The 27127-nt window shown below is 46.1% G+C and overlaps 1 protein-coding gene across 1 annotated transcript in view; it reads right to left on the bottom strand.

Annotated features, from left to right (window-relative positions):
* Positions 1–27127, bottom strand: part of LOC139046740 (sodium-dependent noradrenaline transporter-like) — a 125428-nt gene that overhangs the window by 54528 nt on the left and 43773 nt on the right. Inside the window, exons 4-7 of the mRNA XM_070532350.1 lie at positions 22147–22334; positions 18219–18351; positions 16034–16168; positions 4723–4826 (exon numbers count right to left, since the gene is read on the bottom strand). Of these exons, the coding sequence (XP_070388451.1) occupies positions 4723–4826; positions 16034–16168; positions 18219–18351; positions 22147–22334 (560 nt within the window). The remainder of the gene's footprint in view (positions 1–4722; positions 4827–16033; positions 16169–18218; positions 18352–22146; positions 22335–27127) is intronic.

The raw sequence follows: 27127 nt of genomic DNA, 5'->3' as shown, positions 1-27127 counted from the left end.
TTTTGCAATGGTAACGGTGAGCTGCCGGTCATGACGCGTTAATGGGTGCATGCAGGCTCCAACTAATTCTAATAGATCTGGACATCTGTATAAAACATTTGCTTCTCACAATCAGCCTTTTATCAATAATTTGCCTCGATAAAGCAGCTCTTGCAAAGGTTCAAGAAGCTGACTGCCAATCATGAATCCTAATTTTTTTGCCAGGATATGTTACGTTACCTTTCTATTCTGCACGTTAATTTTCAACCTCACTCATACACTTCATTTCCAATGTCCTAAATCATTTTTACTAGTCATCGCCAGTGCTGCTGGACAAGATAATGTGATCTCCAAAGCGCAGGTTGCTGTGATACTTGCAGATAATGCTAACCATTAGGCTTCCATATATGATAGTTTAGATATTTCTACGCCTGCAGAGAAGAGCATTGGTTAGTGTGACTTCTTACCTGAGGTCTTCCTTAATCCCGAAGAAATAATTTCGCAGTACACATGAAAACATGATGAGTCACGACGCTTTAACGCATCAGTACCGCCCCCCCCCCCCGCTCTAGCTTTTTGGCGGCTGGTCTTCAAGCTACAGCGCCCAGAGGTCATCATCATCACCAGCCTATCATTATGTCTACTGCAGGACGAAGATCTCTCCTAGCGATCCCCATTTACCCCTTTCCTGCGCCCACTGATTCCAGCGTGCGCCTGCAGATTTTCTAATTTCATCACCTCACCCAGTTTTCTGCCGTCCTCGACTGCGCTTCTCTTATCTTGTTACCCATTGTGTAACTATAATGGTCCACCGGTTACCCATTTCACGCATCATATGGCCTTTCCAGCTAATTTTTTTCTGTGAAAGTCAATTACAATTTCGGTTATGCCTGCTTCATTTGATGTCAACGTTGCGCTTTACATTTTTCGTTCCGTCGTTCTTCGCAATGTTTAACTTATTCTCGAGCTTTTTTGGCAGCATTCACGTTTCGGCCTTATGTGTTAGCACCGGTAGAATGGAGAAATTCTGCACGCTTCCTTTTAATTATAGCAGTAAGATCCCAGTCAGGATATGGCGATGCCTGGCGTAGGCACTCCAACCCATTTTTATTCATCTCTAAATTTTCTTCTCTTTAACAGGGTCCCCTGTGAGTTATAGACCTAGATAAACGTACTCCTTCACCTGCTCAAGTGGCTCACTGGCGATCCTGAACTCTTGTTCCTTTGCCAAGCTATTAATCATTATATTTGTCTTGTGGATTTTCATCTTCGAACCCCACTATTACACTTTCTTGCTTAAGGTCCTTAATCACTAGCCGCAATTCATCCCCAGTGTCTTTGAACAGGACAATGTCACCTGCAAAGCAAAGTTTGCTGAGATCAGTGTTATTAGCACCACTTGGAACGAGGACTAGGAAGCGACAGACAAAAACGCGAACCTTAAACTGGTTTTAATGGTAGGGAGTCAAATAGTTTTATACCTACATGAACGTGACGTAACACGAAATTAATAATGAAATATGCGTGTGCAATCAACAAGACAGACTTGCACACCTGCTTCATTGGGACAATTACAAAATTAATATAATTATCTTAACAGTGCCGGACTTTGCGAAATCGGAGCGATAGATATGATATCCAAGACATGTCTGGCTTGTGTATTACAAGTATTATTTAGAATTTATCTCGCTCTTGTGGATGCACATGCAAAAGTCGGTCGTGTTCATTGAACATGCATATTTCCTTATGTATATCATGTTACGTCACATTCATGTATGTATATAAATCACTTTACTTCCTGCCATGAAAACCCGTTGAAAGTTTGCGCTTGTGTCTGTCGTTTCTCAGTCCTCGTTCCAAGTGGTGTGCAAGTAACACTGATTATGAATTGTAACCAACTAGGCCGGACCAGTATCCGTCTAAGTAGGTGAGATATTCTATTGGAGAATATCTTGATAAATATTTTATTTAATACTGGATGTAAGCTAACGGGGCTATTATTTTTCAATTCTTTTACGACCGACTTTTTGTGTATTAGTATCATATTGGAATTCTTCCAGTGGTCTGGCACAGTTGAATTTGTGAAACAATGATTACAAATGGCCACAAGCTTTTTAAGCATTATATCTCCTCAATCTTTGATAAAATTGACCCTTAATCTATCTTCTCCTGCCGCTTTTTCTCGGGTCATGTCTTGCGGGGCCCTTCTAACTTCAGTGTTAGTTACATAAGGAGCCTCTGTATCCTGTTTATTACTACTTAGAATGAAGGTAGCGCGGCTGGTGTGGGTACTGGCAAGATCAGTATAAAACACTTGCGCTGCTTTTTTACTATATCTTGTAAATTGTGATAATATAACCCTGCTTATCTTTCCGTGCATACATGCCGGCTTGTCAGATGCCAAGCTTTCTTTTCACTGATTTCATGGTGCGACCTTTTTTTGCTGCTTCCACAGTCTTTCTCATATTATAATTTTGAATATCCCCTACCTTGTCCTTACGAATCGGTTTTGAAAGTTCAGGGAATTCTGTACGATAGAATTCTGTAATTCTGTACGATGGAATTCTGTACGGCCTAGAGAGGAGGCGAAATAAAAATAACCAGGATATAAAGGACTTCAAGGACAGTGAGCAATAGAAATTATTCTATAAAATTGGATGGACCTGATGCAATAAGACGTCTACGGAAAGGATAGGTTCAATAGCTTCAGTTTACTTAGGTTCCCGAGCACGATTCTCTCCCAGGAGCAGGCCATGATCCTACGGCGAGTACGGACTCGATCTGTGCTAAGCCGCAAAAGGTTGGCCGAAATTTCTAAGCAAGAGTTTAAACCTAACTGCAGGGAACGCGAAGCACTAACCGCAGACCAAGATCACATACTTTGGGGGTGCCCTTCCAACCCCCCAACCAAGAATGATTCCTCGGCAAGCTCTCACGCTCGAGCCCTGGGAGCGTGCGATCTATTCTGATGACCGAAAATGCCAAGTCATGCTGGCAGAGTGGGCTGACCGCGTCGGGGCCGCGTTGCCTCCATGCTTGCTCCTCTGCCAGGGTCTCAAGAATTAATAGGCATGTAATAAAGTTAACTTCTGTGTCTCTCTCTCTGTCGGGGAGTGAATGGATGTTTTAAATATCGTGCGGCATGGAGTAATACTATAGAAGTTTATGCATCGTGGTTCACTGTTACAGTGGTTTCAGTTACAGGAAAGCAATCATCGCTCAGGTAAAGGGACACTAAAGACAAACACTAAGTCGACATAGACTGTTTACATACAATTCCAGAAACCTCGCAACGCTTGTTTCGCGCAAAGAAAAGATTTACCTTACAACATATTTGCATCTGAAGGGTCTGAATGCCTTTTTCGCAATTCAAATTTCCAGCCACCCAATTGGGGGGCGGTGACGTTGTATAGGCCATCAACACCCTTTGCTGTGGTCGGTGAGTAAAACCTGCCCGACAGACGGCACTACACAGCCAAGACGTAGTGGTGTATTCGCCGCTGTAGCTGCTTTCTCGTGAAGTGGCGTAGACCATTCGGGCATAGCGTGACATCACATGGAAATTGAATTCTCTGCTACTTGCAGTTTGTGCCAGTTTCGCGAGCCAGCAAAACCTGTGCAGCTTTACGCGAAAACGAAACAAATGAAACGCGAAAGTGTGGGTGCCATGGAGTCGAGCGAAAATGAAACCTTTCGACCACCTGCGTTATCATCAAGGGTAACTTCAACGAGTTTTTTTTTCTAAAACGTGAAATAGAACTACAAGAGTGGAATTTGAATTCGCCTCATAATTCAATACAAGGATGGTTTTTGCAACGAACGCTTGATCACTAGTGACAGAATTTAACCGAGGAGCGCTTTCGTCATCGGGCCAGTGCTTGAATGTCTCGGGGGAGCCTGTAAGCATATCCTGCATTTACCTAATTTCTCAATAATTAAAGCACTGTTCGGGATGATATTAAGCGTTTAGTGATTCTCTAGCACTAAGAAATCACTTTAGCTTGGCCTAATATTTGCCTTTGGTGTTCCGTAGATATTGTGCCTTCCCATTTTTGTTTCAAGAGAAGCTTGCGTCGCTGGACCTAGCACGACTCTTGGACAGATTGAATTACATGCCTTGCAATGATAGCTGTTGATACATTTGTGGTTATGCACGATTATAAAAATTTAATTGCAACATTAAACAGATGCTCTTGTCCACTCTGACTCTACATAATCAGGAATAACTGTTTTAAGAACACGATTTTGCATCGATTGTTAATGCCACTTAGGGAAGCTTCAAAAGCCACAGCTTGTCCCGAAGACTTGCAATGATCGTGCGCAACTCGCATATATTATATAACTCATGCTTTCATTAACACATAAACTACACGAATGAATTGCTTAGGACTCATTTTGAGGCAAGACGAGATTGATGTACCTGCCTGTTTCTTTATTTATGGCTTCTGCAAAAGTACTCCACTCTTATAACCACTATGAGATACAGAGATATAAATGGACCCGAAAATAATCATTTGCTACCACGACTTTGTCACATAATAGTGATGATGACGGCTTTTTTCACTTCAAGGGTCATAACGAAACCAAAACAGGAAGCTTTAGTATATTTGTTTAGAGATAAGAGATCCCAACTGCCTGTGTTATGCCTTTGAAGAAACGGACCGCAGCAAAGACTCCGACACCTAGCGCCGAGTCAGTGCATTCTGACAAAAAGACGCACGCTATGTGCTGGACTCTGCTCACCCGAGGACTGGCCATTCAAACTTGTTGTAACTGGCGAGGAAGGTGGTCACGCCCAGGGCCAGGCCGACACTGTAGAACATGTGCTGAGATGCCGATATCCACGTCTGCCGCGTGCGACAAGGAAAGAAGAGATAGTTGCGACATCAAGTAAAACCTAAACCGGCATCGATCTCATGAAAATATGGAATGCATTATCCTGTATGATTTGATCTTGTACGTAGTGCGCAGTTATGGGGTAGTTGCAGTAACTTTTTATGTCTGAAACGTTTCTCAGTCAAACGTAGTGCGTCTTTTGCTCAGGGATTGTTGATATTTATGGTAAATAACTGCGTGTTTCACATTATGCGCAATAGGTGTCTTCGACACGTATGGGCAAAGCCTTGAGAAGCCGCGTTTATTTCAAATAAACTTGGTTGAAAATCAGCGCTTGCGGTGTCGTTTTCTTGTCTCGTGTCCCGCCTATGTTTCAAGCCTTTAACAAGCGGAGGAAATGAGTATTGTTGCGCTTCAATGCGTCGACCTAGGAAAAAAATACGTTTGCAGGTAACTAGCTTTCAACTACGCAAATAATGTTATGTGCATAACCTAACACCTTTCATAGCAGCCTAAACCGAAATATACCGAAAACGGAAAAAAAGAACTTCTCAACGCGGGACACTTTTCCCCCCATACGTGGGCTCTATTTCCCTGTGAATTTCAATGGGTGTTCACCCTTTGCCCCATAGAAAGCGAATGACACTTCGTTTCTCGTATGTCGTGGACGCGTGAAGCCCAACCGCCCTCTTCAACAAGTGACAGCAGCACCTCGTCGCCGAGCTACTGGCAGACAAGGCCGGGCCGGCCCAGGAAAAGTCCACCGCTGGGAATAGATATGTGTACTTCGGGTTTACATTCCTACATTGACTAAATAGAGTAGGAGCAAACACTTTCTGATTCGACCTCGTAGGTCGCGGAGATGTGCACGCAAGAGCCAGTGTGCAGAGAGGGGCATTAGGGAATGGATATGAAATACTCAATATTCCGGGAATTTCGCTCGCCTGAGCACTACTATTCGAGATTTGTGACAACAGAAATGCCACACAAAATACCAAGATAGCGTTGGTAGGTTACACTTAGTAGCATGATATCGTAGCTATGACAAGGCCAATTGTTCGGTTCGCCTTCTTTAGGCTTGTCCAACATTGAAAAGAGTAACGCGTGACCCCTAATACCAAACGATATCTGTACCTGGCAAGTTTTGCCACCTCAAGAAGTCAAGGCAGTCGGTACTGATGCGTTAACCACAGTGCGCTTGGTGAAGCCAAAAGCAATGCATATCAACAAAAGCAATACATGGTACATCTCCAAAATGTTCACTATGGTGATCATGAAAGTACTCTCATAGCTTTGTTCTTTCCTTTTCAGAACTCTAGTGGACACCATCAGACGAAGCCACCACCACCACCACCAATATATATATATATATATATATATATATATATATATATATATATATATATATATATATATAGTAAAGGGGGTTTATTCGGGTCGTAGAGAAGCAGCGACCAACGCGGCAACAGCAGGTAGGGCGCAGCCAGCGAGCGAACTGTCAGCCTGCCGATCTTCTTCGGCACAAACACCCCCCCCCCCCCCCCCCCCCCCGGAATTGAAGAGTAGCCATCCTGGCGACCTAGGAAGAGTTGGGCGGATCGTAGTACTGCTTCAGCCGGTCAATGTGTACAGTCTCTCGCCCTCGTCGACGGAGATCGGGAGATGGCGATACGGGTTCGACCACGTAGTTCACTGGTGATGTTTGTGCAACCACGCGGTAGGGCCCGTGGTACTTCGGGAGGAACTTGGACGAAAGGCCAGGAGCAGCAACAGGCGGGACCCAAAGACACACGAGTGAGTCGACGGGGAAGGGGTGAGGGGGAGGATCGAGGTCATGGCGCTCTTTTTGGCGGCACTGTAGAGCAGACGTCAAAGAACGGGCCAGTTGTCGGCATTTCTCGGCGTGCTGAGCAATCGCAGAAACAGGTGAGCATTCAGCAGGGTCCGGCCGGTACGGGAGAACAGTATCAATGGTGCTGGAGGGATGGCGGCCGTAAAGCAGGAAGAATGGCGAGAATCCAGTAGTGGCTTGAGAGGCAGTGTTATATGCGTAAGTGACGAACGGAAGTACAAGATCCCAGTTGGAGTAGTCAGATGCAACATACATTGATAGCATGTCACCAAGAGTTCTGTTGAATCGTTCTGTTAAGCCATTGGTCTGTGGATGATAAGCAGTAGTAGTGCGGTGAATAATTTGGCGTTCAGATAGGAGTGACTGCAGGACGTCTGAGAGGAATACGCGGCCCCGATCGCTCAACAGGTCGCGAGGGGCGCCATGGCGGAGAACGAAGTTGTTTAGTATGAACGAGGCGATGTCTTTTGCTGATGCAGCAGGCAATGCGGTGGTTTCGGCATACCGTGTCAGATGATCTACGGCCACAACAATCCATCGGTTGCCAGCGCCAGTAGATGGAAGAGGCCCGTATATATCAATGCCGACGCGGTCGAATGGTTGAGCTGGGCAGGGAAGTGGTTAAAGAGGTGCGGTGGAGAGATGCGGGACACATTTGCGTCGCTCGCAGGCAATGCAGGAGCGCACGTATTGGTGGACGAAGGTGTACATCGCTCGCCAATAATATCGTAGGCGAAGCCGTGTGTAAGTTTTTGACACTCCGCCGTGACCACACTGCGGGTCAGAATGAAAGGCGGAGCATAAATCTTGTCGTAGGAGGCGAGGCACTGCTAAGAGCCATTTTAGGCCGTCATTTTGGTAGTTGCGGCGGTATAAAAGTCCTTCGCGGATTGTGAAATGCTGCACCTGTCGGCGTAACGCTCGAGGTGCCGAAGTTGCCGGAGGATTTGACAAAAAGTCGAATATCATGACGATCCATGGGTCTTTTCGTTGCTCCGATGCCATGTCCAGGATGTCAAGTGGTGAGATGTCATGTCTATAAGTAGAAGTGCTGCTGTCTGATGTAACTGGGGAGCGCGAGAGGGCATCGGCGTCAGAGTGTTTGCGTCCAGAACGGTAGACGACACGGATATCGTATTCCTGGATTCGGAGGGCCCACCGAGCGAGGCGGCCCCACGGGTCTTTTAGGTTGGACAACCAGCAAAGAGCGTGATGATCCGTCACCCCGTCAAAGCGTCGACCGTAGAGATATGGACGAAATTTTTGAAGAGCCCATACGATAGCCAGGCACTCTTTTTCTGTGACTGAGTAATTGGCCTCAGGTTTCGTGAGGGCACGACTAGCATAAGCGACGACGTATTCGGCATTAGTGTTCTTGCGTTGTGGGAGCACGGCACCAAGGCCGACACCACTGGCGTCAGTGTGAAGTTCTGTAGGCGCGCTTGGATCAAATTGGCGCAAGACTGGCGGAGACGTGAGGAGGTGACGAAGAGTCGTAAAGGCATCATCAGAGGCTTCCGACCAAGCAGAAAGTTCATTGTCGCCTTGAAGAAGTTGATTAAGTGGTGCGATCACTGTAGCGAAATTGCGAACGAAACGTCGAAAATAGGAGCATAGGCCAATGAAGCTGCGCAGTGCTTTCAAGTTTGTGGGCTTCGGGAATTCGGATACGGCACGAAGTTTATCAGGATCAGGAAGAATGCCTTCTTTGGAGACAACGTGGCCTACTATAGTCAGTTTTCGAGCTGCAAATCGGCACTTTCTTAAGTTAAGCTGGAGACCAGCATTCCGGAGACAGGTCAAAACTTGATGTAAACGCCGAAGATGGGTCGGAAAACCAGGGGAAAAGACGACAACGTCGTCGAGGTAGCAGAGGCAAGTATGCCACTTTAGGCCACGTAGGATGCCGTCCATCATGCGTTCGAAGGTGGCGGGTGCATTGCACAGACCGAACGGCATCAAAGTGAATTCATACAAGCCATCTGGTGTTACAAATGCGGTTTTAGAACAGTCAGCGTCAGCCATAGGCACCTGCCAGTAGCCAGAGCGGAGATCTAAGGAGGAAAAGAACTCCGCTCCTTGCAAACAGTCAAGTGCGTCGTCAATACGTGGCAACGGGTATACATCCTTTCGGGTAATCTTGTCAAGCCTTCGATAGTCGACGCAAAATCGTATGGTGCCGTCTTTCTTTTTAACTAGGACGACTAGTGATGCCCAAGGACTACTAGAAGGCTGGATGACACCGCGATTGAGCATATCGTTCACCTGGTCATTGATAACTTGTCTTTCAGTCGCCGATACTCGGTAGGGACGCTGTCGAATTGGTGCGTGGCTCTCAGTGTCGATAGTGTGCGAAACAGTCGTTGTGCGGCCGAGTGATGTTGCTTGGCTATCAAAGGAGGAAGAGAAGCCTTGGGGCAAGTGAAGAAGTTCGTCGCGGCTGCGTCATCGTAAGGTCACTGGCAATAGCTGGCGTAAAAGAACCCGGTAGGGACTGTGGACGCGATGCCTCGAGAGCAGCAATATAAGTGGAGTCGTCCATCGTGTCAAATATTGAAGATGAAGTCAGGGACTCTGCTCTGCCAAGGCTTTCACGGCGGCGTAAAGTAATTGGTTCAGCCGATGAGTTGGAGACGCAGATGAGAGAGGTGCCAGCTTTGAACTCGAGGACGACGAACGGCAGTGGTAGTGAGCGGCGGCGAACTAAGAGTTCAGACGGAGCGAAGAATACTGTGCCGTTATCTACATAGTCACAAGAGATACTGACAATGGTGGAAGACCAGGCAGGTATAATGGTGTCTTCTGAAACAGAGATTTTGCGGCAATGGTCCTTATGGTCAGTGATAATATCAGTCGAAAACTGAAACAGCTCGATTTCGGTGCGGGCGCAGTCAATGATCGCATGATGTGTGGAGAGAAAGTCCCAACCTAATATAACGTCGTGTGAACATGACGGCAACACGACGAATTCTATGATATAGAGGAAGTCCTGAATGACGACACGAGCAGTGCAGGCGCCGGATGGCTCGACGTGCTGCGCGTTGGCGGTTCGAAGAGGCAGTCCAGAAAGCGGCGTCGTCACTTTTCTGATCTTGCGGCAAATACGGGCATCTATCGCTGAAAGTGCAGCGCCGGTGTCGACACGTGCTAGCGTCACTTTTCTTTCTATTGCGACTTCAATGACGTTCTGCGGGGAAGTGTGAGGCCTTATAGATTTCGCTGGCACCGCAGTTCTCGCCTCCTGAACTGCGATATTTAGTTTTCCTGGCGCAAAGGGCTCCGACGCCGGTGCATGGGGGAAAGCGAGCGGCGGCGAGGAGGTGAACGGCGAGCGGCGGAGAATGCGGTGTCGACAACAGGAGGAGATTCAAAGGTGTCCGAATAGTTGCGGCGTTGGTGGAAACGTGGCGCATATGGGCGCACATTGTTGGGGACGTTGGGGGTAAGGAGGCGACAGTGACGTGCTGCGTGTCCAGCACGGCCACAATAAAAACAAATCGGCCCATTATCTTCCGTGCGCCAATGATCTTGACGTCGTGCATACTGCACCAGTGGCCGGACCGGAGCGGATACGGGCGGGCGCAAAAGAGGGCGACGGGGACCGTAGGTCTGTGGTGCAGGCATCGAAGCGACTTCGGCGTATGTCAGGGGAGCGGCAACCGGAGCCTGCTGGAGAGAAGGTGGAATGTGGTCGGCTACCTGCTCCTTGATTACAGATTGGAGAGCGGTCGTCAACGGAGAATTCGACTGGCCGTGTGTGAGGGGAATCAGAGAAAGCTGACGAGCCACCTCTTCACGGACGAACTCCTTGATCTGTAGCAGTGGCGACGTATTATCCGGGGAAACAGCCAAGCTCCACATTGAAGTCGCCTGAGGAGGAGATTGGCGGGTGGCTAGGCGTTGTTTGCGGAGTTCGTCGAAGCTTTGGCAGAGACTGACGAGTTAAGAGACTGTCGCCGGATTTTTCGCCAACAGCATCTGGAAGGCGTCGTCTTCAATGCCTTTTAAGATATGGCGGATCTTCTCGGCATCAGCCATTGTGACGTCAACGCGGTTGCAGAGGTCGACAACATCTTCTATATAACTTGTAAATGTCTCCCCGCACTGCTGCGCACGACTGCGGAAACGTTGCTCGGCGCGAAGCTTGCGAACGGCGGGGCGCCCGAATACCTCCATCACGTTAGTTTTGAAGGCTGGCCACGTCGTGAGATCACTTCCATGGTTGCGGTGCCACACGCTGGCGACACGGCTCAAATAAAACGATACGTAATTCAGTTTTTTGGTGTCGTCCCAGTGGTTGTGGATGCTCACCCGGTCGTAGTCAGCGAGCCAGTCTTCTACGTCATGGTCTTCGGTACCGCTGAAAATGGGTGGGTCGCGTTGACGCAGCGGGCCGGGGCAGACCAAGGTAGTCACCGGGGCAGCGGGTTGTGGTTGCGGTGGTCCTTCTTCCGGCATAATGACAACAGGCTGCAGTGTCCGGTTGCGAAGTTCCAGAATTCCGGTTGTACCGAGCAGCTCCACCAATTGTAAAGGGGGTTTATTCGGGTCGTAGAGAAGCAGCGACCAACGCGGCAACGGCAGGTAGGGCGCAGCCAGCGAGCGAACTGGGTGCGAGCCACGCGATGGCAATGGGGCTTTTCAGCCCGCCAATATATATATTTATATATATTATACGTAATGCGCATACGTTAAGGCGCGCGAACACATAAGCAACTGCTGGCAGCTATACTGACATTTGCATGTTATTATACTTTAGCTGCATAGAGTAATAATGACACGTGTACTTGTTTATCTTTTACCGGTGACAACTTTTTACTGGCTAAGAAACGTTGAGCATTATCGCTTGGCACTGGACGCGCCTACGTGTATTGGAAGTTTCTCGAATCTTATCGGTGGTTCTTTCCACAGTGTGTCGTCACCGGACCTTGTGTACTCTGATTGTATGCGCAACGCGAAATGTGTAGTATATTCTGGAAAACACGCGGGCACCGCCGATGGGTCTGGAACATTCTATGACTCATGTATGAACGCTGACGCGCTTGACCCGCCGATATATTTCGACAATCGCCGACTGTGTACACTGCTGTCATGGTGCTTTGAGTGTAGACTGTTTTCGTGGGCACATCTTTGCCAAATAGAACTTAGTTTTATCATTCACAGTTTTGCTACTATCCTATCCTACTAACCATTCTTTGCCGTCACTACTACGTGACAATATCAGTGTTATCTTGCTTAAACATGAGGACGTGGTGCTCTCGTACTAGGGTGCTGTAACTGCAATGGCGGGAGCGCTGTCCACCTTGCACAACGGGGAACCCTGTTGCTGATTTCACGATCGTCGTAATACAAAGTCGGTGGAAATTTTGTTATGTGCGAAGTATACTCTAGCGTTGCATCATTATAAAAAATTAAATTATGGAGTCTTACTTGCCAAAACCACTTTATGTTTATGAGGCACGGCGTAGTTGAGGATTCCGGACATTTCGACCACCTGGGGTTCGTTTAGGTTCACATCAATCTGAATACACGGGTATTTTCGCCTCCATCGAAATGCGGCCGCCCTGGCCGGGATACGATCCCGTGACCTCGTGCTCAGCAGTCCAACACCATGGCCACTGAGGAACCACGGCGGTTGTTGCATAAGTATACTTAACCCTTTGGGGGAGAGTGAGATATATACGTCGCACTTTATGATTGCACAAGAACGCTCATCAGCAGCAAAGAGCGCATTTATCTAACTTATCTGCTGCTGCCGTCGACCGAACCGTTTCAACAATTCATGCGATAACTGCTTTGGAATGGTCACTAAGATAGCGACAAGCGTGCAATGGCTAGAAAATTTTTCTTTCATCCTTGGAACGCTTCCCAAGTTTGCGACACATTTGTTCATAAGATGCACGATAACTTATTCCGCTTTCTGTCATTTAAATTTACACATTCCGCCCGCAATAAAGCCCCATTTCTTTATCTTGAAGCGATGTCTAGGGCGCTATAACGTAAAGATATTCGAAAGTTTTCTACAATTCTGCAATCACATCTGCGCGATTGGTTAAAAACATTTCAGGCTACCCTCCCTTCACGTGCGTGCCACGCGACGTCAGGAAAACCGCAATAGCTGTCCATGTTATATGACATGTACACACTGATCATACATGATATGACCAAGCAAAATAAAAGTGTTTCTGATGGACGCTTTTGCCATTAACACTCTTCTATTGGTAAAGTGTTTTCGCGTTGCGCGCACTTCGCCTTTCTTTCACGCGACGTCAGTAAACAGCGAAAACTCACCACGTGAAAGTGATAGTGACGTGTATGGGTTAAAGGTGCGTTAGTATGCCACACAAAACTGGATTTGTTTCTGAATTGCCAGAGATTGCTCCCGTTCCGCAAGGAATAGAAGATAGCTCCCCACCGAAAACTCAGGCGCTGGCTGCTCGCACAGGGCAGAGTGCATACATCTATTTGCGTATAATGAAACTTTTTGCGTGACAGTATAACGTTACCGAGACCTTTTGGTAGGTTTACGACATCACTCTGCGAACTCATTGCTGAGGGTCCGTTTTAGCAGAATTTTTACCTTCCGTCGCACATTTCATCCAGCCACTGGAAGCTAAGAAAAGGGAAGGGTGCCAATCGCAGAATCTGGCACCACCCTCCCCATCCAGTTATCTATTTTCATTGCGCTGACTTGGCCCATCACAATTCTCTCCACTTGAGCGTGTTTCTCGCCTCTTGCCAGCCAATGATATAGGAGTGGCGTTCCTTGTAGGGGATGCGATTTGTTTTCAAAATAAGCAAAAATGACCTCCTAACGAGGAGAGCGTTTGATTGGACTGTTAAGACAACGCTGCGGGTCACCACCAGATGCTTGCGTCGGCGGTTATGCAAAGTTGGGGCCTGCACTCTTAGGCAAAGTTACACCCTTTGGGATGTATCTCTGCCACACAACAAAAATCATCATCTGCCTTGCTCGCGTCTCCTTTCTTGAAAACGCTGCACCCGCTACATGACTGTCCGGAATGTTATGTCATGCTGATAACGCGCCTGCCGTTCATTACTAGTACCAGGCTCGCCGCGAAAGAAAGGAAATGCGGAAAAGACAGATGATGATTATTGTTGTGTGGCAAAAAGGTGTAATTTTGCTTAAGAGTGTATAACGTAAAACTATTCCAATATGTTTTTATTCCAATCTCCTGACGTCAAATATGCTTAACCGCCGATGCAAGCATCAGGCGGTGACCCGTAGGGTTGTCTGAAGAGGCGAATCAAACGTTCTCCGCGTTGATAAGAGGTCGTTTTGTTTGCTTTAAATACGAATAACGTTGCCTACAATGAGCGATGTTTCGTTTGTAATTGGCTGCCAGGAAGCGAGAAACACGCTCAAGTGAAGAGGCATTCGATAGGGCCGAGACAGTGCACGGAAAATCGATAACCCGATGAAGAGGCTGGTGCCAGCGTCTGTGATTGGCACGTTTTCGCTTACTTAGCTCGGTGACTGGTAGAAAATCGCGACAGCATGCAACGTAAGTTTAAGAATGCCGCTAAAATGAATCGTCAGTGAAGGAGAGTTGGCAGAACAAGGGTGTAAACGTGCCGAAAGAGCTCGAAAACGTTACACGGCCACGCAAAAAGCTTTATTGTATACCAGTGAGTCCATGCTTTCCTGCAGGTGCGAACAGCCAGTGCCTGAGCTATCGGCGACAGCCACCTTTTATTCGTTTCAAAACTGGGCACCCTGTGGCTATTCAGAAAAAAAATACAGCATTGTTCGGCACATTTATACATCTTTAGCGCATGCACGTCTCTTTGACTTGGTGAGTTCTCGCGGTTTTTTGAAGCCGCGTGAGAGGCAGGTGAGGTGGGTGCCGGCTGAAAAGTTTTGACAAATAACCGAGCGCTAATTGTGAAAAGGCGTTTAATCATAAATAGGTATTTTGCTTTTGTTCTTTCCAATGATAAATAATCAGTGTGTTCTCGTCATATTAGATGTGGAGCTATTGCCGTTTTCGTAACGTCGCCTGACAGAGAAGCGAAGTGGGGATGGTCCAAAAAAGTTTTCGACAACTCGCGGAGGGCTCATTGCAGAATTGGAATAGAAAAGTTTGAATAGCTTTAAGCTGTACTGCCCTTGACATCAGGAGATTGCAATAAAAACAGGCTGTAATTGTTTTACATCACAGGGCCAATGGAGTGCAAAGCTCCTCCTGGTGAATGCACCTGCAAAAACATGTGCACACAGAAACGCGCTGTGTTCGACGCATGTAAGAGGAAGTTGTTTCTAACTTCTCGTAGGCTCCACTGTACAGAGTTGTCCGTCGTGCTTCGGTCTTTTCTACAAGGACAGTAGTTACATATATATTTTCATTGTGAGCCTAGAAATTTACTGTTGCATATGAGTACCACTCTTCAGAAAAAAATACATTTATTGTGAGTGGGACATATACCCCCCACTTTTTAAACTAAGGACTTCTTTTATATAAACAAAATTAGCTACAAGCTTCTCCTGAGCACCTTATTTACACATGCGACAGAAAAAATGACACGAGCTTTGTTTAGTGCAGCACAGAGTCAAAAATAACTTTGCATTGAGACTCTAGATGTCCAGCGGGATGTATGCATGGCAAGTTTTGTAATAACTATTAGTCAGTGCCACAATTTGAAGTCACATTTGTTGCCAACTATATTTAAATGCCTCATATACTCACACTACGCGTAACTTTTTATAAAATTGTGAAAAAGCGGCCGATGTTTCCATTGCTCACGCGTGTTAGTCTGACACATATGTTGCGTGCATATTTACTATCGTCACCGGTGCCTTTATGCATACCAGAGTATCACCTTTGACTGCAAAGGTAGAATGGAACTTTCATGCGAACTTTTTATCACTACGCACTCTATCAAAGAGTCGAAGGTGCAGCTGCCATTTCAAACAGAGAAAATGTCGGCAAAATGTGCACTCGGGGCCGAATTGGGCATTTTTAGGGCATCTAGTTTTTGTCGGTTATCTATCGACATCTAACCTTTCTTTGAGATGAAAAATAGGTTCCTTTTTGTAATCTTCCTTGATTCCTTTTCAGGCACAGATTTAGGGACCTTTACTGCAGTCATTTTCCCATGACTACCACAGACTTCAACGCCTTTTATTGCACTTTGGGTTCAAACATGCATCCATGATACGCGAATAAGGGTATTATCAGCCCCTTAAATAGCAGTGTTGAGTCAACTTCTGATATGGAGCTCGTCATCCCTAAACTGCCTAACAACACGTTGCTCTACGACAGAACCGGTAAACCCGATAGAACGAAGAGAACGCACTGTCACACGACATGTGACCTGTTTTTTTTTTATGTGCGAACCCCTTACCTTTGTGGAGTAAGCCTTCGATAAGTCCGGCCACAGCAGTGAAAGCATGCCTTGCCTGGCGCCGCTCAGCGTGCAGGAAGCAATGCAGAGCAAGGCAAGCATGGAAAGCCGAGTCACCATCATCACGAATGAAGCCTGCGCACCGTCGATGCGAACAAACGCTGTACGCCCTTTGGTGCACATAGCCTTATGGAATAAATCCCTCACTTCAACACATACACCTTCATCCAGCACTTCTGTTACACGAGTTTTTTCAGCGGAAATACTGAAACTATCGAGGAATTAGGAACACCTACATTCTGTACTGCATACACTGTGCATATTTCTGGAATGATGACGCAAAGGATTTCGTTTATGTGTCCTGTTTCCCAGCATTATACATCTGGTGCGTCACGCATCATGATGAATTGCTCCAGTTCATTTTCAAACACCCTGTATTCGTCAGTGTCCGCAAATTTACGGATGTAAGTTTTTCTGAGTGAGAGCTGTGAATGCTTCATTAAAATGTGTTTTGTGAGCACAGAGAGTCGTAAGTTCATGATTGTGGGAAATTTGGACCATTTAAATAATTTCGAAATGAAATAAAGTATTGAGGCGTAAATTACTGTACTTCGAGAAAAGCTGCCGGAAGAAATCGCATAGTTACCTTGATCAGACTTTAATTAGAGCGGTAGTCTCACAAGTACAAGAAATTGTAAAAGCCTCATTTGGGATGCACCTAGGCCCTTCCAAATATATAAGCCGTTTCTTTGAGCAAACAACATATAGTAACGGCTTTTAACTCTGAATTAATGGGATAATTCAGCTGATTCTACGTAACTTGGCTAAATAGGGCCTTTTTATTGACTAGGCATTTATAGCATTTCAGAGCTCGATGCGATGAGACAATGTACGTGGTAGTGGGAGGGGAACATGCGGAACTATTTTGGCGTCATGCAGGCACATGTGGATGTTTCAGCACATGCATGAAGATCAGCGTGTTAGCTGGTGTCGTGATCCGGTAAAACAGGCAGAACGCTGTTGATGGGAATACATTTTTCGCCATGGATTTTATAAAGATGCTTAGGCTTGACAAAATGCACAACGATTAGCTACACAAAGATATGCAATGGTTGGCTGTTCCACCAGTTACAGAAATATTGTACGAGTATTTCCGCATCTATCAATATGCGACTGCTAGCACAAGAAATTCACGTCGCCTGCTCATTCGCATCAGTAACGCATCATAGCTGTAGAGCATCCAATACGGTTACCCAGGCATGGGGCAAACAAGCTTTCTCAAGAAAACAGAAGTGAAAAATAGAGTAAAGACCAGAAGAACGCAAGCCAATTCTGACTGCTAATTCATAGAAGCACATTTTGCCACACGCTGCAATTCCGTTGAAAGCAACTTTATATGCTAGTAATTTTCCCGGGCAATCGTTTCGGAGAACCAGCAGTGCCTCATGGAAACTGTTAAGAGTGATAGTAATATTGCATATTAGCTTGCTCCTTTTGTTTCTGTGGCACAATTGTTTGGAAAGTTTTGTACATTTACAGTGAGCATAAACTACATTGCTTTTGGTCCCTCACAGGCATTGTACAATTGCAGCCAAAACAAAGCTTGGCCCCCACTTAGTTTTTTTATTGCCATCGTAATTATGCGTGGCGAATAAAAAGAGCGGTGACTGCTATCCTAAACCTCCATGAGAGTTGCGTTGTAATCTATGCTGGTCGTATGTGGTTTCAGTCGCAAAGATCCTGCATACCTATATTATCCACATGCCTACATAATTTCTCTCACATTGTCCCAGCAAAATATATGCCATATAAATAAAATATTTATTATATGCATTTGGCTAAGCAACAGTTTAGAATGTGCTGCACACCAGTACTTCTGTACACCCGTCTACGTCATCGAACTAAGCAATAACTAACTTTTTAAAGAACACATCGCGATGTTAACTCTGCACTCTTGGCGCTAAAATTTGACAGCAAGAATGGTTGACACCCATATGATGTTATTAGCTTAAATCTTTGGTCAAGAAACTTGTAAATGACACACCGAATATAATGACTGCGCATTGGGAATATTGGAATATTATATTTTTAGATCGCATATTTCATTCCACAAACTTTCTAAGGACACTTGCAACATAACTTGGCGTCTACGTGGTGAGCAAGAGTATGCTCTGTGAAACCGCACCTTCCTCAGTGAGCGTGGTCCAAGAATGATGGCGATGAATATCAGCGTCCACACTATGACCAAGGCCAAGGCGACGCCGGAGTCAAGTTGATTGGTGCTGCCGGTAGCGCTATGAATGTGTGTCACCCGGTGCCTGTACGAATGCACGCAAGCGTGGCAGTGAAGCGTCAGCTGCGTGCAGCGTTGCGTTGTCTTTGGCAAGATTACTGAAACAATGCGTGGTCTTCAATGGGCTGAGGCATAGAAGAATGTTATTTACACGTTATTTTTCGTAATAGGATCTCCTGTCCAGAAACCGGAGACAATGTGGCACGACTAGGAAAGACAAAGGAAACAGACGTAAATAGGCTGAATTCCCTGTGGGCTCTGATGTTGGCGAGCATATCCGAAATGCCGAGGTTGATTTCTTAGCATAATTTTTTAACACTGGCAACCCTTTCATAGGCATGAATGGCTTATGCAGTGATTTTACTGTGTGACCATGCAGAGCGCAGGCGCTATATCGAAGGCTTCTGTGCAGGACTGCAAAACTGCATATTATCAAAAGGTCAAACACCAAGCAAATTGCCTAGCGCCGTCGCGCACCGTGATAAACCTTTACTGGGCAAGCGGGACTTAGAGGGAGAAAGCAACAGCCACGCACAAAAGTTGAAGAGTTGGCGAAGGCACGGCAAGGTAAGAGCTTTCTCAGGCAATGAGTGCAACACATGTCGGACACCTTATTTTTTGTAACTATACAAAATTATATCGCATAATAGTCGGCCATGTAGATATCCCGCTAGATTTAGCAATGCTATCTGCGTTCCTCCTCCTGCATGCGCTGAGTAGTACGCTCATTTAAGAACCTGAATCAGCCATCAGTAGGAGGAAACTTCGATGAATATGTGCACACCAAGGATTTAAGGAGGTTGGAGCTCGAACCGCTAGTATTGAGGTATAAAGAATTGGACATTAGACAATGGCGAAAGACAATACGGGGCAGCACATCTTTATGTACACTGTATGACCTGTGTGAAGCTGTGTTTGAAACTGTGCACACGTGCGCAGATTCACACAGAAAAAATAAACACTATACGCACTGCCTTTTTGTGATCGATGAACGTTCATTACAGCTATAAGGTCTTCTAATCTCAAGCCTCCAAAACAGAGGGATGACCCATCAATGGACCATTTATATGAGTACTCTGCTAGCCTCGACATTACGCCCACGTCAGAAAAAAGAACTAATTTCCAAGATGTGAAAAATTGTTTTCAAGCTTTTTCTTAGAAACACTTTGTTAACCAGATTTTTAACATTCTATGACTGCTGGCTTACATCCTCATTTATCCCGCCATTCCATATTTCTTTAATGTTCCCTAAGGTATGAGAAAAGTTTAGTTTTCGCACCCAAGCGCATTACAACTCGCGTGAAGTTTTCAGCAAACATAAGGATGCAACAGTGTATAGCGCTGTATCTAGGGCGTCGGCTAGGATTATGGAAGCTCTGCCTTTAAGGAGTTAACTTTTTATTGTCTGCGCTAACCATTTATGGTGAGAAACGACACTCGGCAATTCAAACCTTACTGCTTTGCACCTCAAATGAGGGTAAAACTATGATTGGTAACAACCGCTCTGTGCTGGAAAGTGCTTAGGGGGACTTATGGTGCCTACGTGTAGTCCCTTGTTAATCTTGAACATCTTTCTAGATTTTTCACAGAGTGGGTTCATACAGTTCTGCGAAGCCATACAAGTGAAAACCATACACGGGGATTCAAATACTCTACTCCTTCCGAAATAAAGCCAAATTTGTTATCTGTGTAGTCGTGAGTTGTGCTTTCAAGAGAGCAATATGATTCATCTGTTTAAATTGCACTTGAACAAATAACTTTAACTCAAAGTTATATTCAAGATATTTGTACAAAGAAAAGCTTCTTTACTCTCAACATATGCGCTCCCCGAACTAAAGAAACCGCCGAAGGGCAACAATTGTGTTTGTGATGCTAATTGAAAAAAATAATTCGCCAACAATTAAGATACATCCTAACGCAAAAGTCCAGCGGACCTCTATAGGTGTTTTCACTTCTCGATATAATGGCTGGCGCGCACAATAGTGCGGCACATTGCAAGCAAAGTGAAAAGTAGTGCAATTTCCTCACTAAGCGGGAGAAGGCGGCGCGTGGGTGATCCGTGGGTCGATTCACAGCAGGCGCCGCAGACAAACCTCAGCTCATGCAGCGCTTTGTTTCCGTTTATGATATCAGTCGACGCGCTCGCCGCATACCGTCGATGAATAAACGGCGCGATGCTCTGGCGCCATCTCGTAGTTGTCGTCACCACAAAGCGCGTCTTACGCAGCACTGCGCTTTGCTCGTCACTCATTCACCCTACCCTCCTCCTCAACCACTTTCCGCCTCAAGATTTCACTGCAGCCTCCTCCTACGCTTTCCTCCTCGCGCCGTCTTTCATCATCCGCTGCGCTCCGCGTTCGCTCTTTCATCCTTCACTGTGCTCTTGCGCTCGGTTACCCCGATGGAGGTGGAAGCAGGCCGACGCATCTAATCTGGAACATCCTTTTATGTATTCAAATTGAAGTCAATTTGTTTAATCTCTAGTGTGTTGCAGTGTGCGTACCTTGCCATGATTTGCGGATTAGGTATTTTAGTACCACCTAAAATATTTAACTGCACTTTAAAAGCAGGCAATCACTGCCAAGAGCTCCGATGTTATGCCGACGAAAATAACAAGTGATATTGCTAGTGTATTCACAAATAGGTCCTGCCATTGCCATTAAAGTATATAGAAACAAAACTCTTATAATAAGAGGATACCGCCTCATAATCAGAAAGTGGTTTTGGCACGTAAAACCCCAATAAGAGGATACCGATTTATCCTGCTTCTTGTTGGCGTGAGGAGGATGGGAGTATATTGCCGAAAAAAGTTAGGTATTATCACTTGAACTCTGTGGTGACAGCCAAGAGGGGGTCATACGTCACATCACTTTCTTGTGCACTGCCTACCGACATAACCCACTCTTCGCAGCCGATTCCTACTTCCCATGAAGATTTGCTCTGGGTTAAATGAAATACGGCAACGCGACTTTCATCTTCTGCGCCCATCATTATGCGCCCCGAGTCAAATCTCTTTAGTACATATCGTGTAGTACAGTCAGCAGGAGGGGCCATAGTTTTGTCGCACACGGCCGCTTGTACTACGGTATTCTTAAGAAAAACGTCGTCGGCAAAATTTTTATTTGCGGCTGGTTTCTTCTCCAAGTCGGAGCCAAAGTAATAGAAGGTCCCGCCCAAGACGCGGTGATTTCGTAGACAGTATAGTGGGCCAACTCCGTAGATATTACAGTCGCTCGCCTTACCCCGGTGGCGGCGAGGGGTACGCCCTAGAAATAAGACTATGCGTCCTGGGGTGCGGAAAGCTCATCAAGCCTTCTAGGTGTTGAAAGATGCCGACGTACTCGGTCTACACTCTCTTTTTTGGCTGTTCTTGGCAAGAACACGCGACGGAATGGCACTCATCTCAGGAGAGGAGACTTCCCATTATTATCACGGTGGATATCAACGTGGACCTTAAATCCACATTGAACACCCTCGCTACATGGATGAAGTGTATGGGTCACCCTAAGCGCCACAGACCTAGTGCCCACTAGTGACGTGGTGGTGTCATGAACCACGTGTTCACCATGGCCGGTCTTGTTAGTCACTTGCAAGTATGTGTCTACTTTAATGCGCATAAGGCGTTACGACATATAATGCATCGCACCCATGCGGCTGAAAAGCATCAAAGAAAATAAAATAGCATTTAAGAGTAGCACTTTAGAAACAACAAGTTCACCCACACATCAGCATCTTCTACAGGTGTATACCTTTCGAAAATTATACGCATGACATACGCAATCCTCTAGGATGATTTCTGCCCTAATTTTTGCGTCCGTACTCGTAGAAGGCCCTTGCCGCCGACACGTTCCCGTTGATGCAGCTGTTGTGCATGGCTTCGTACTCGGAGGCAGGCACGTACACCAGCTCTCGGCTTGTGGCTGTGCGCACTGCGATGGCTCCGTCACTCGTGTTGTTGTCCAACAAGTAACGCCTGGCCAGCCTGTCATCCACCTTGGAACACAGATGCTGCGCGAAAATGACATTCGCGGCACTTACTCACTATAGCAAATGCAATCGTGCAAAAAAGAACTCCATATATATTTAACGATCACTTCACTGTGTTTGTTACTTTTTCGCAGCACCACTGATTAGTTCACCAGTGGCCACGTACAGCGTACGTACACAAGTGCGTATTCGTGTCCTTGCTTGCATCATCCCAGAAACTAAATTATATATTCTGAAATGGTATATTGAATAGCCGCTTTCGTGTACACACAAAGGCTGGAGTGTGTATACATGTGTAATTAAGGCTACCCTAATAGGGAAGGTCGCGGTATGCCGCGCGGTTACATAGCAGGAAAGTGAATTTACTGATCGGTCTATATCATCGAGTTTATTGCCACAAGTACTACGGTGCTGCGGGACACTCTATATTCGAGGGCCCCTGTTCATTTTTGTTCACCTTTGGCTGTTTAGTATGAACCTGTAATATATGAAATGGCAAAGATTTTACAACATCAGTCTTTGTCCCTAGGTACCTTTTTTGAGTAGGAATATTAGATGTCACTTGATGCTTTACGTCGAATAGAAGGACGAATAAACTTGCGCAATTTCATTTACGTTAGCCTCAGAACGAAGCTCCCAAGCAATAGTTGGATTCGGTTGGTTTCTCTGAAATCATGGTCTACTTGTTTGTTCTTGATGAAATCAGTAATTCAGGTAAGTAAAGCGCTGCAATGTAGAAGCGGTGGATAGAGTGTTGCTTATAAAATGGTTGAGCAACACATGCAAAACAGAGCTACTAGAGTGATTTCGTGTTCAGAAAATATAATAGAGGCCAACTTTGTTGATTGGATGATATAGTTTGTCTTTCGTATTCGTGCGCTATAAGAAATACTGTTAGAACTTTGTCTAAACAATGTAAGACAGAAGAACGACAACGTTAGGTACATGGCAAAATTTGTTAACAAGATGTCGGTGCCAGTTTGGATGAGCCTTCCATGTCAAACTTCACAGACGGCCCCGATCGGCTCTGTTACAACTTGCTGGCAGTGGCGGACAGCGCATCTTCATCATGGTGTTTCCCACGGGTTTCCTTACCCCAAGACAAGTGTCATGTGCCAGAACAAGACATAGTAGGGTGTGGTAAAGATAAAGTCCTGTTTTGCATGGTTTTTTATCCTGGAGCATTTTCCGGTACCTCTTTGGAGGAGTCACTATCCTCATTTGATTCGACTGCACGTGTTCTCTTCTGGGAAGCAGCAGCCGTAAGGCCCCTATAGCATCGACAGCGTTAGCCCGAGGTGCTGTCTTTGTTTTCTCAACTATTGCCAATACCAGCAATCTAATTTGAACAAATTAAAGATAATTTGAAGAATGTCAGGTTTATTGCTTGAATTAATATTTAGAATGAGCGAAACTCTTCAATGCTTGGCTTATGATGGGTTATTTAGTATCCAAATATACTTTCACCCGTTACGCGGACTACGTCGTGAACCATGTCGCGGCCCATGCTATTCTAGATGTCATTGAAAATTCTGACACTCAAGTACTTGCCCTATTGCCTCATCAAATAAACTTCGTCGCAGCGCTGAAATCTGTGATATGAATTAAAATTGCAGCCGTAGAACCCTGTAAAGAGTTTGTGTTTTCTGAAATACTTATTTCCCCACATGCGACTTTGCGACGGAGCTGGTTTGCTGACGCCAATGGACACATTTTGAATATCAGAATTTCCAAAGGCATCTAGAAAAACAGGGGCCCTGACGTCATCCACAACGTCATGCGCGCAACAGAGGGAATTCTTTTCGGCGGTCGAATAGTACATAAGGTTCCCTCACCTGAAGTTGTGATTTGAGCAATAGCCCCATCATGACCCCCTGCTCCCCTGTAGATGAGCCTTATTGTACATAACATGGACGTCAATGATGCTTGTAGCCATCCTGCACCTTTCCGCTGATGTCAGGCGGTTTCGTAGTAGATGCTGCCCCAGGTTTACCGTACATGTTTTGGGCCGAAGCGATCCTCTTTCAGCAGTCTTCGACACATTATATTCTGTCACGTTCACTGACGCCTATTTCTTTTCAGCGTATTTATATGTGGTTCTCAAGTTAACAACACAAGGCTGTTCGTCTACGGCACAAATGTTGCAAATGATGGACTGCATTCATTGAGCACACGCATACATAAGGAATACGCTACAAGCTATTTGATTGTGGTTAGTAACCTGTGCTAGACTCTTGATTCTTGGTTCCCGCAGCGATGCTTCCAGCAAACTGCGTAGTTCCTCTTCAAAGTCATTACTACCTCCAGAAATAGCCAGAACACCAATATATACCATTCCTTCTGAAAACTGCGCACCTAATTTTTCGAGTCACTGCTGCCATTGAAGTAGTCAGTACCCCAGTGTATCCTACGCAGCCTGTTACTCCACTGCCGGAACCCCTCGCTGTCTTAGGCATCTGTGACCTCGGCGTTTAATTTTGTAAGCATGATGGTAACCGATATTTGAGATTCGCACCGTCTATATAAGCCAAAAGTGAGCGTTCCAACAACCTGAGGCGCTGTGGACCAGTACCCGTTGGAATCTTAAATGCGGTTTCTGGCGATGTTACCACTATTTTCGCAGTTTATGTAATGAGGTAGTAAGCTGCTTCACTGCGAGTTGAAGCAACAGTATTTGGACGCTGTTAAAAAAGGGTTCTTTTTTTACTCACAATAGTTTGAAAAGTGAGATATGAATATCCCATAGCAAATCGCGCAAGGTCAGCAATGCGAAAATGTTAGTGTGCTTTATTCCACTGTTCCGCTTCAGCGTCCAGAAGCTGACATACTCCGTTGGCGCGAGCAAGCGGGGAATCATGCGTAACAAGAACAGCAATGAACACGAACCAAAAGAAGTAAAAGAAGTGCAGACTCTATGCATAGTCAGCACAGAAATGTACTAAACTGGCTTTATGGGTACCATTTATGCCAAAACGGTACTTGCGTCTGAGCGCAGCAGAACCTTTCCCTGTGGGTACGCATTGTAATGTGACAGTGGACCATGGCAACTCCTTGTTTGGCGAGCGAATGCAGTCCTATAATTGCCGCCCCTGGAGAGCGCGACAACAGTGATGGCCGTGCTGTATACTTACACTTTCCGCATTCAAGGTGCGGGGAAATTCATGACATGAACAGCCTGTTAGCTGGAGTAAACATTTTGATTTGACGTTGTGTTCTGGCAGACACGTTTAAATTTCTGCGGTTGAAGCAATGAACACGAAGCAACCACCACATTCTGAGTCAGCCAGATAAGGAAACGTAGGTGGGTAAACGAGTACTGAACGTCAGGGTGGGGTGAAACGGAGAAGATGCACATACGGGTGCTTGTATGTAGACTTCCTGGGTCATAATGATGCATTCCTGGCTTGTATGTAGACTTCCTGGGTCATGATACAACCTTCACCAATACTGAAGAGTAGATGGTGGGCTCAGGAGCCGTTTGAGAATGCTCAGAAGCTGAAGGACAGTGCGCCATGTTGCATAGATGATGAAGCGATATGCCGTAGAAGTTCCAACATGTTTTATTCAGACCTTTCTGCTACTTCTCCGACCGCAGTAGGTCATTGTGGAAGGTGCGGCACATGAACGTCCACCCTGCGTCAAGTATTGCCACAGCTGAGACGACAGGCCAGCGGCAAACAGCTGATGCTCTTATTCGAACCAGATGAAAGGACTATCCGTGCTTAATGATTGTAAGATTGTAGTTGGAAACGCCATGATTCATCAATCTTTGGAAGGCACCGTTCTTATTCAAGCGAGATCGTGGCGAATAGCCAAGCTCGGTGGCGTGCTGTGTGGACTCGATGCTTTCGCTGGTGTGCAGGCTTGTATAATACTGACCATCGGCCATGTCGCAGCAGAGTACAGCAGAGCCCCACTGATCAATCTGCCACCCTACGAATGTCAGTGTTCGTAAAAATCTTTCGGACACGAAACCGGTGAAGGGGAATAGATATTTATTTAATAGTGGCTTCGAGTACATGCCTTATGTTGCGTGCGTACGGGGTTTATTAACGACGGTTTAGCTTTTAGACCTAGCCCGTAAACAACAGCAGCATAGTTGGTAAAGCCGAGACTCAGAATCTACGCACAATATTTTTATATCTCGGTAAGTCTTTCGGCAACGTTAAATGAAAGCAAATAAATTCGGAGGTATGACGTGCCCTGATCTGATTATGAGGCAAGTAGAATAGTGAGGGACTGAGAATCTTATTTTTATAACCTAGGCTTCTCCTACGTACACCCGATGCACGGTGCACGCGAATTATTCCATTCGGCCAACATCGGAATGCGGCTGCCGCAACACAGGCCGATCTCTTCACATCGAGCTCAGCAGCGCTGAGCCGCAGACACTGGGATACCACGGCGTGTTTTCAGCGACTGTTGCATATTTCGCCGTCTCCAGGGAACGTGTATGTATCAACCTGCTCGAAGTGAGCCCCTTTCTTGCACACGTTGCCCATCAACGGGCATGGCACCGCATCGAGTATGCAGCTTACTCAGCTACTACTATTGCAGGTGACCGTCACATGGATCGTTTGCTCGGCACTTCCCGGCACGTGCAGACTGCACACCGATGACGCGACACCACCTCGGCTTGCCTTGGTAATCACAGCGCCGAATCCAGAACAGACCTTCACGCACATCTGGAAACGGCGATTGGGGACTACGACGGACACCGCCGGAAGAGGACTTAAAAGCCAGCCAGCAAGCGTCCACTTCGGGCACGGCACCGCATCGAGTATGGAGCGTACTCAGCTACTGCTATTGCAGGT

This window comes from Dermacentor albipictus, chromosome 1 (assembly GCF_038994185.2).
Source record: "Dermacentor albipictus isolate Rhodes 1998 colony chromosome 1, USDA_Dalb.pri_finalv2, whole genome shotgun sequence".
Classification (NCBI taxonomy): Eukaryota; Metazoa; Arthropoda; class Arachnida; order Ixodida; family Ixodidae; genus Dermacentor; species Dermacentor albipictus.
The sequence above is the reverse complement of the archived record's forward strand: the minus strand, read 5'-3'. Positions and strand labels throughout refer to the sequence as shown.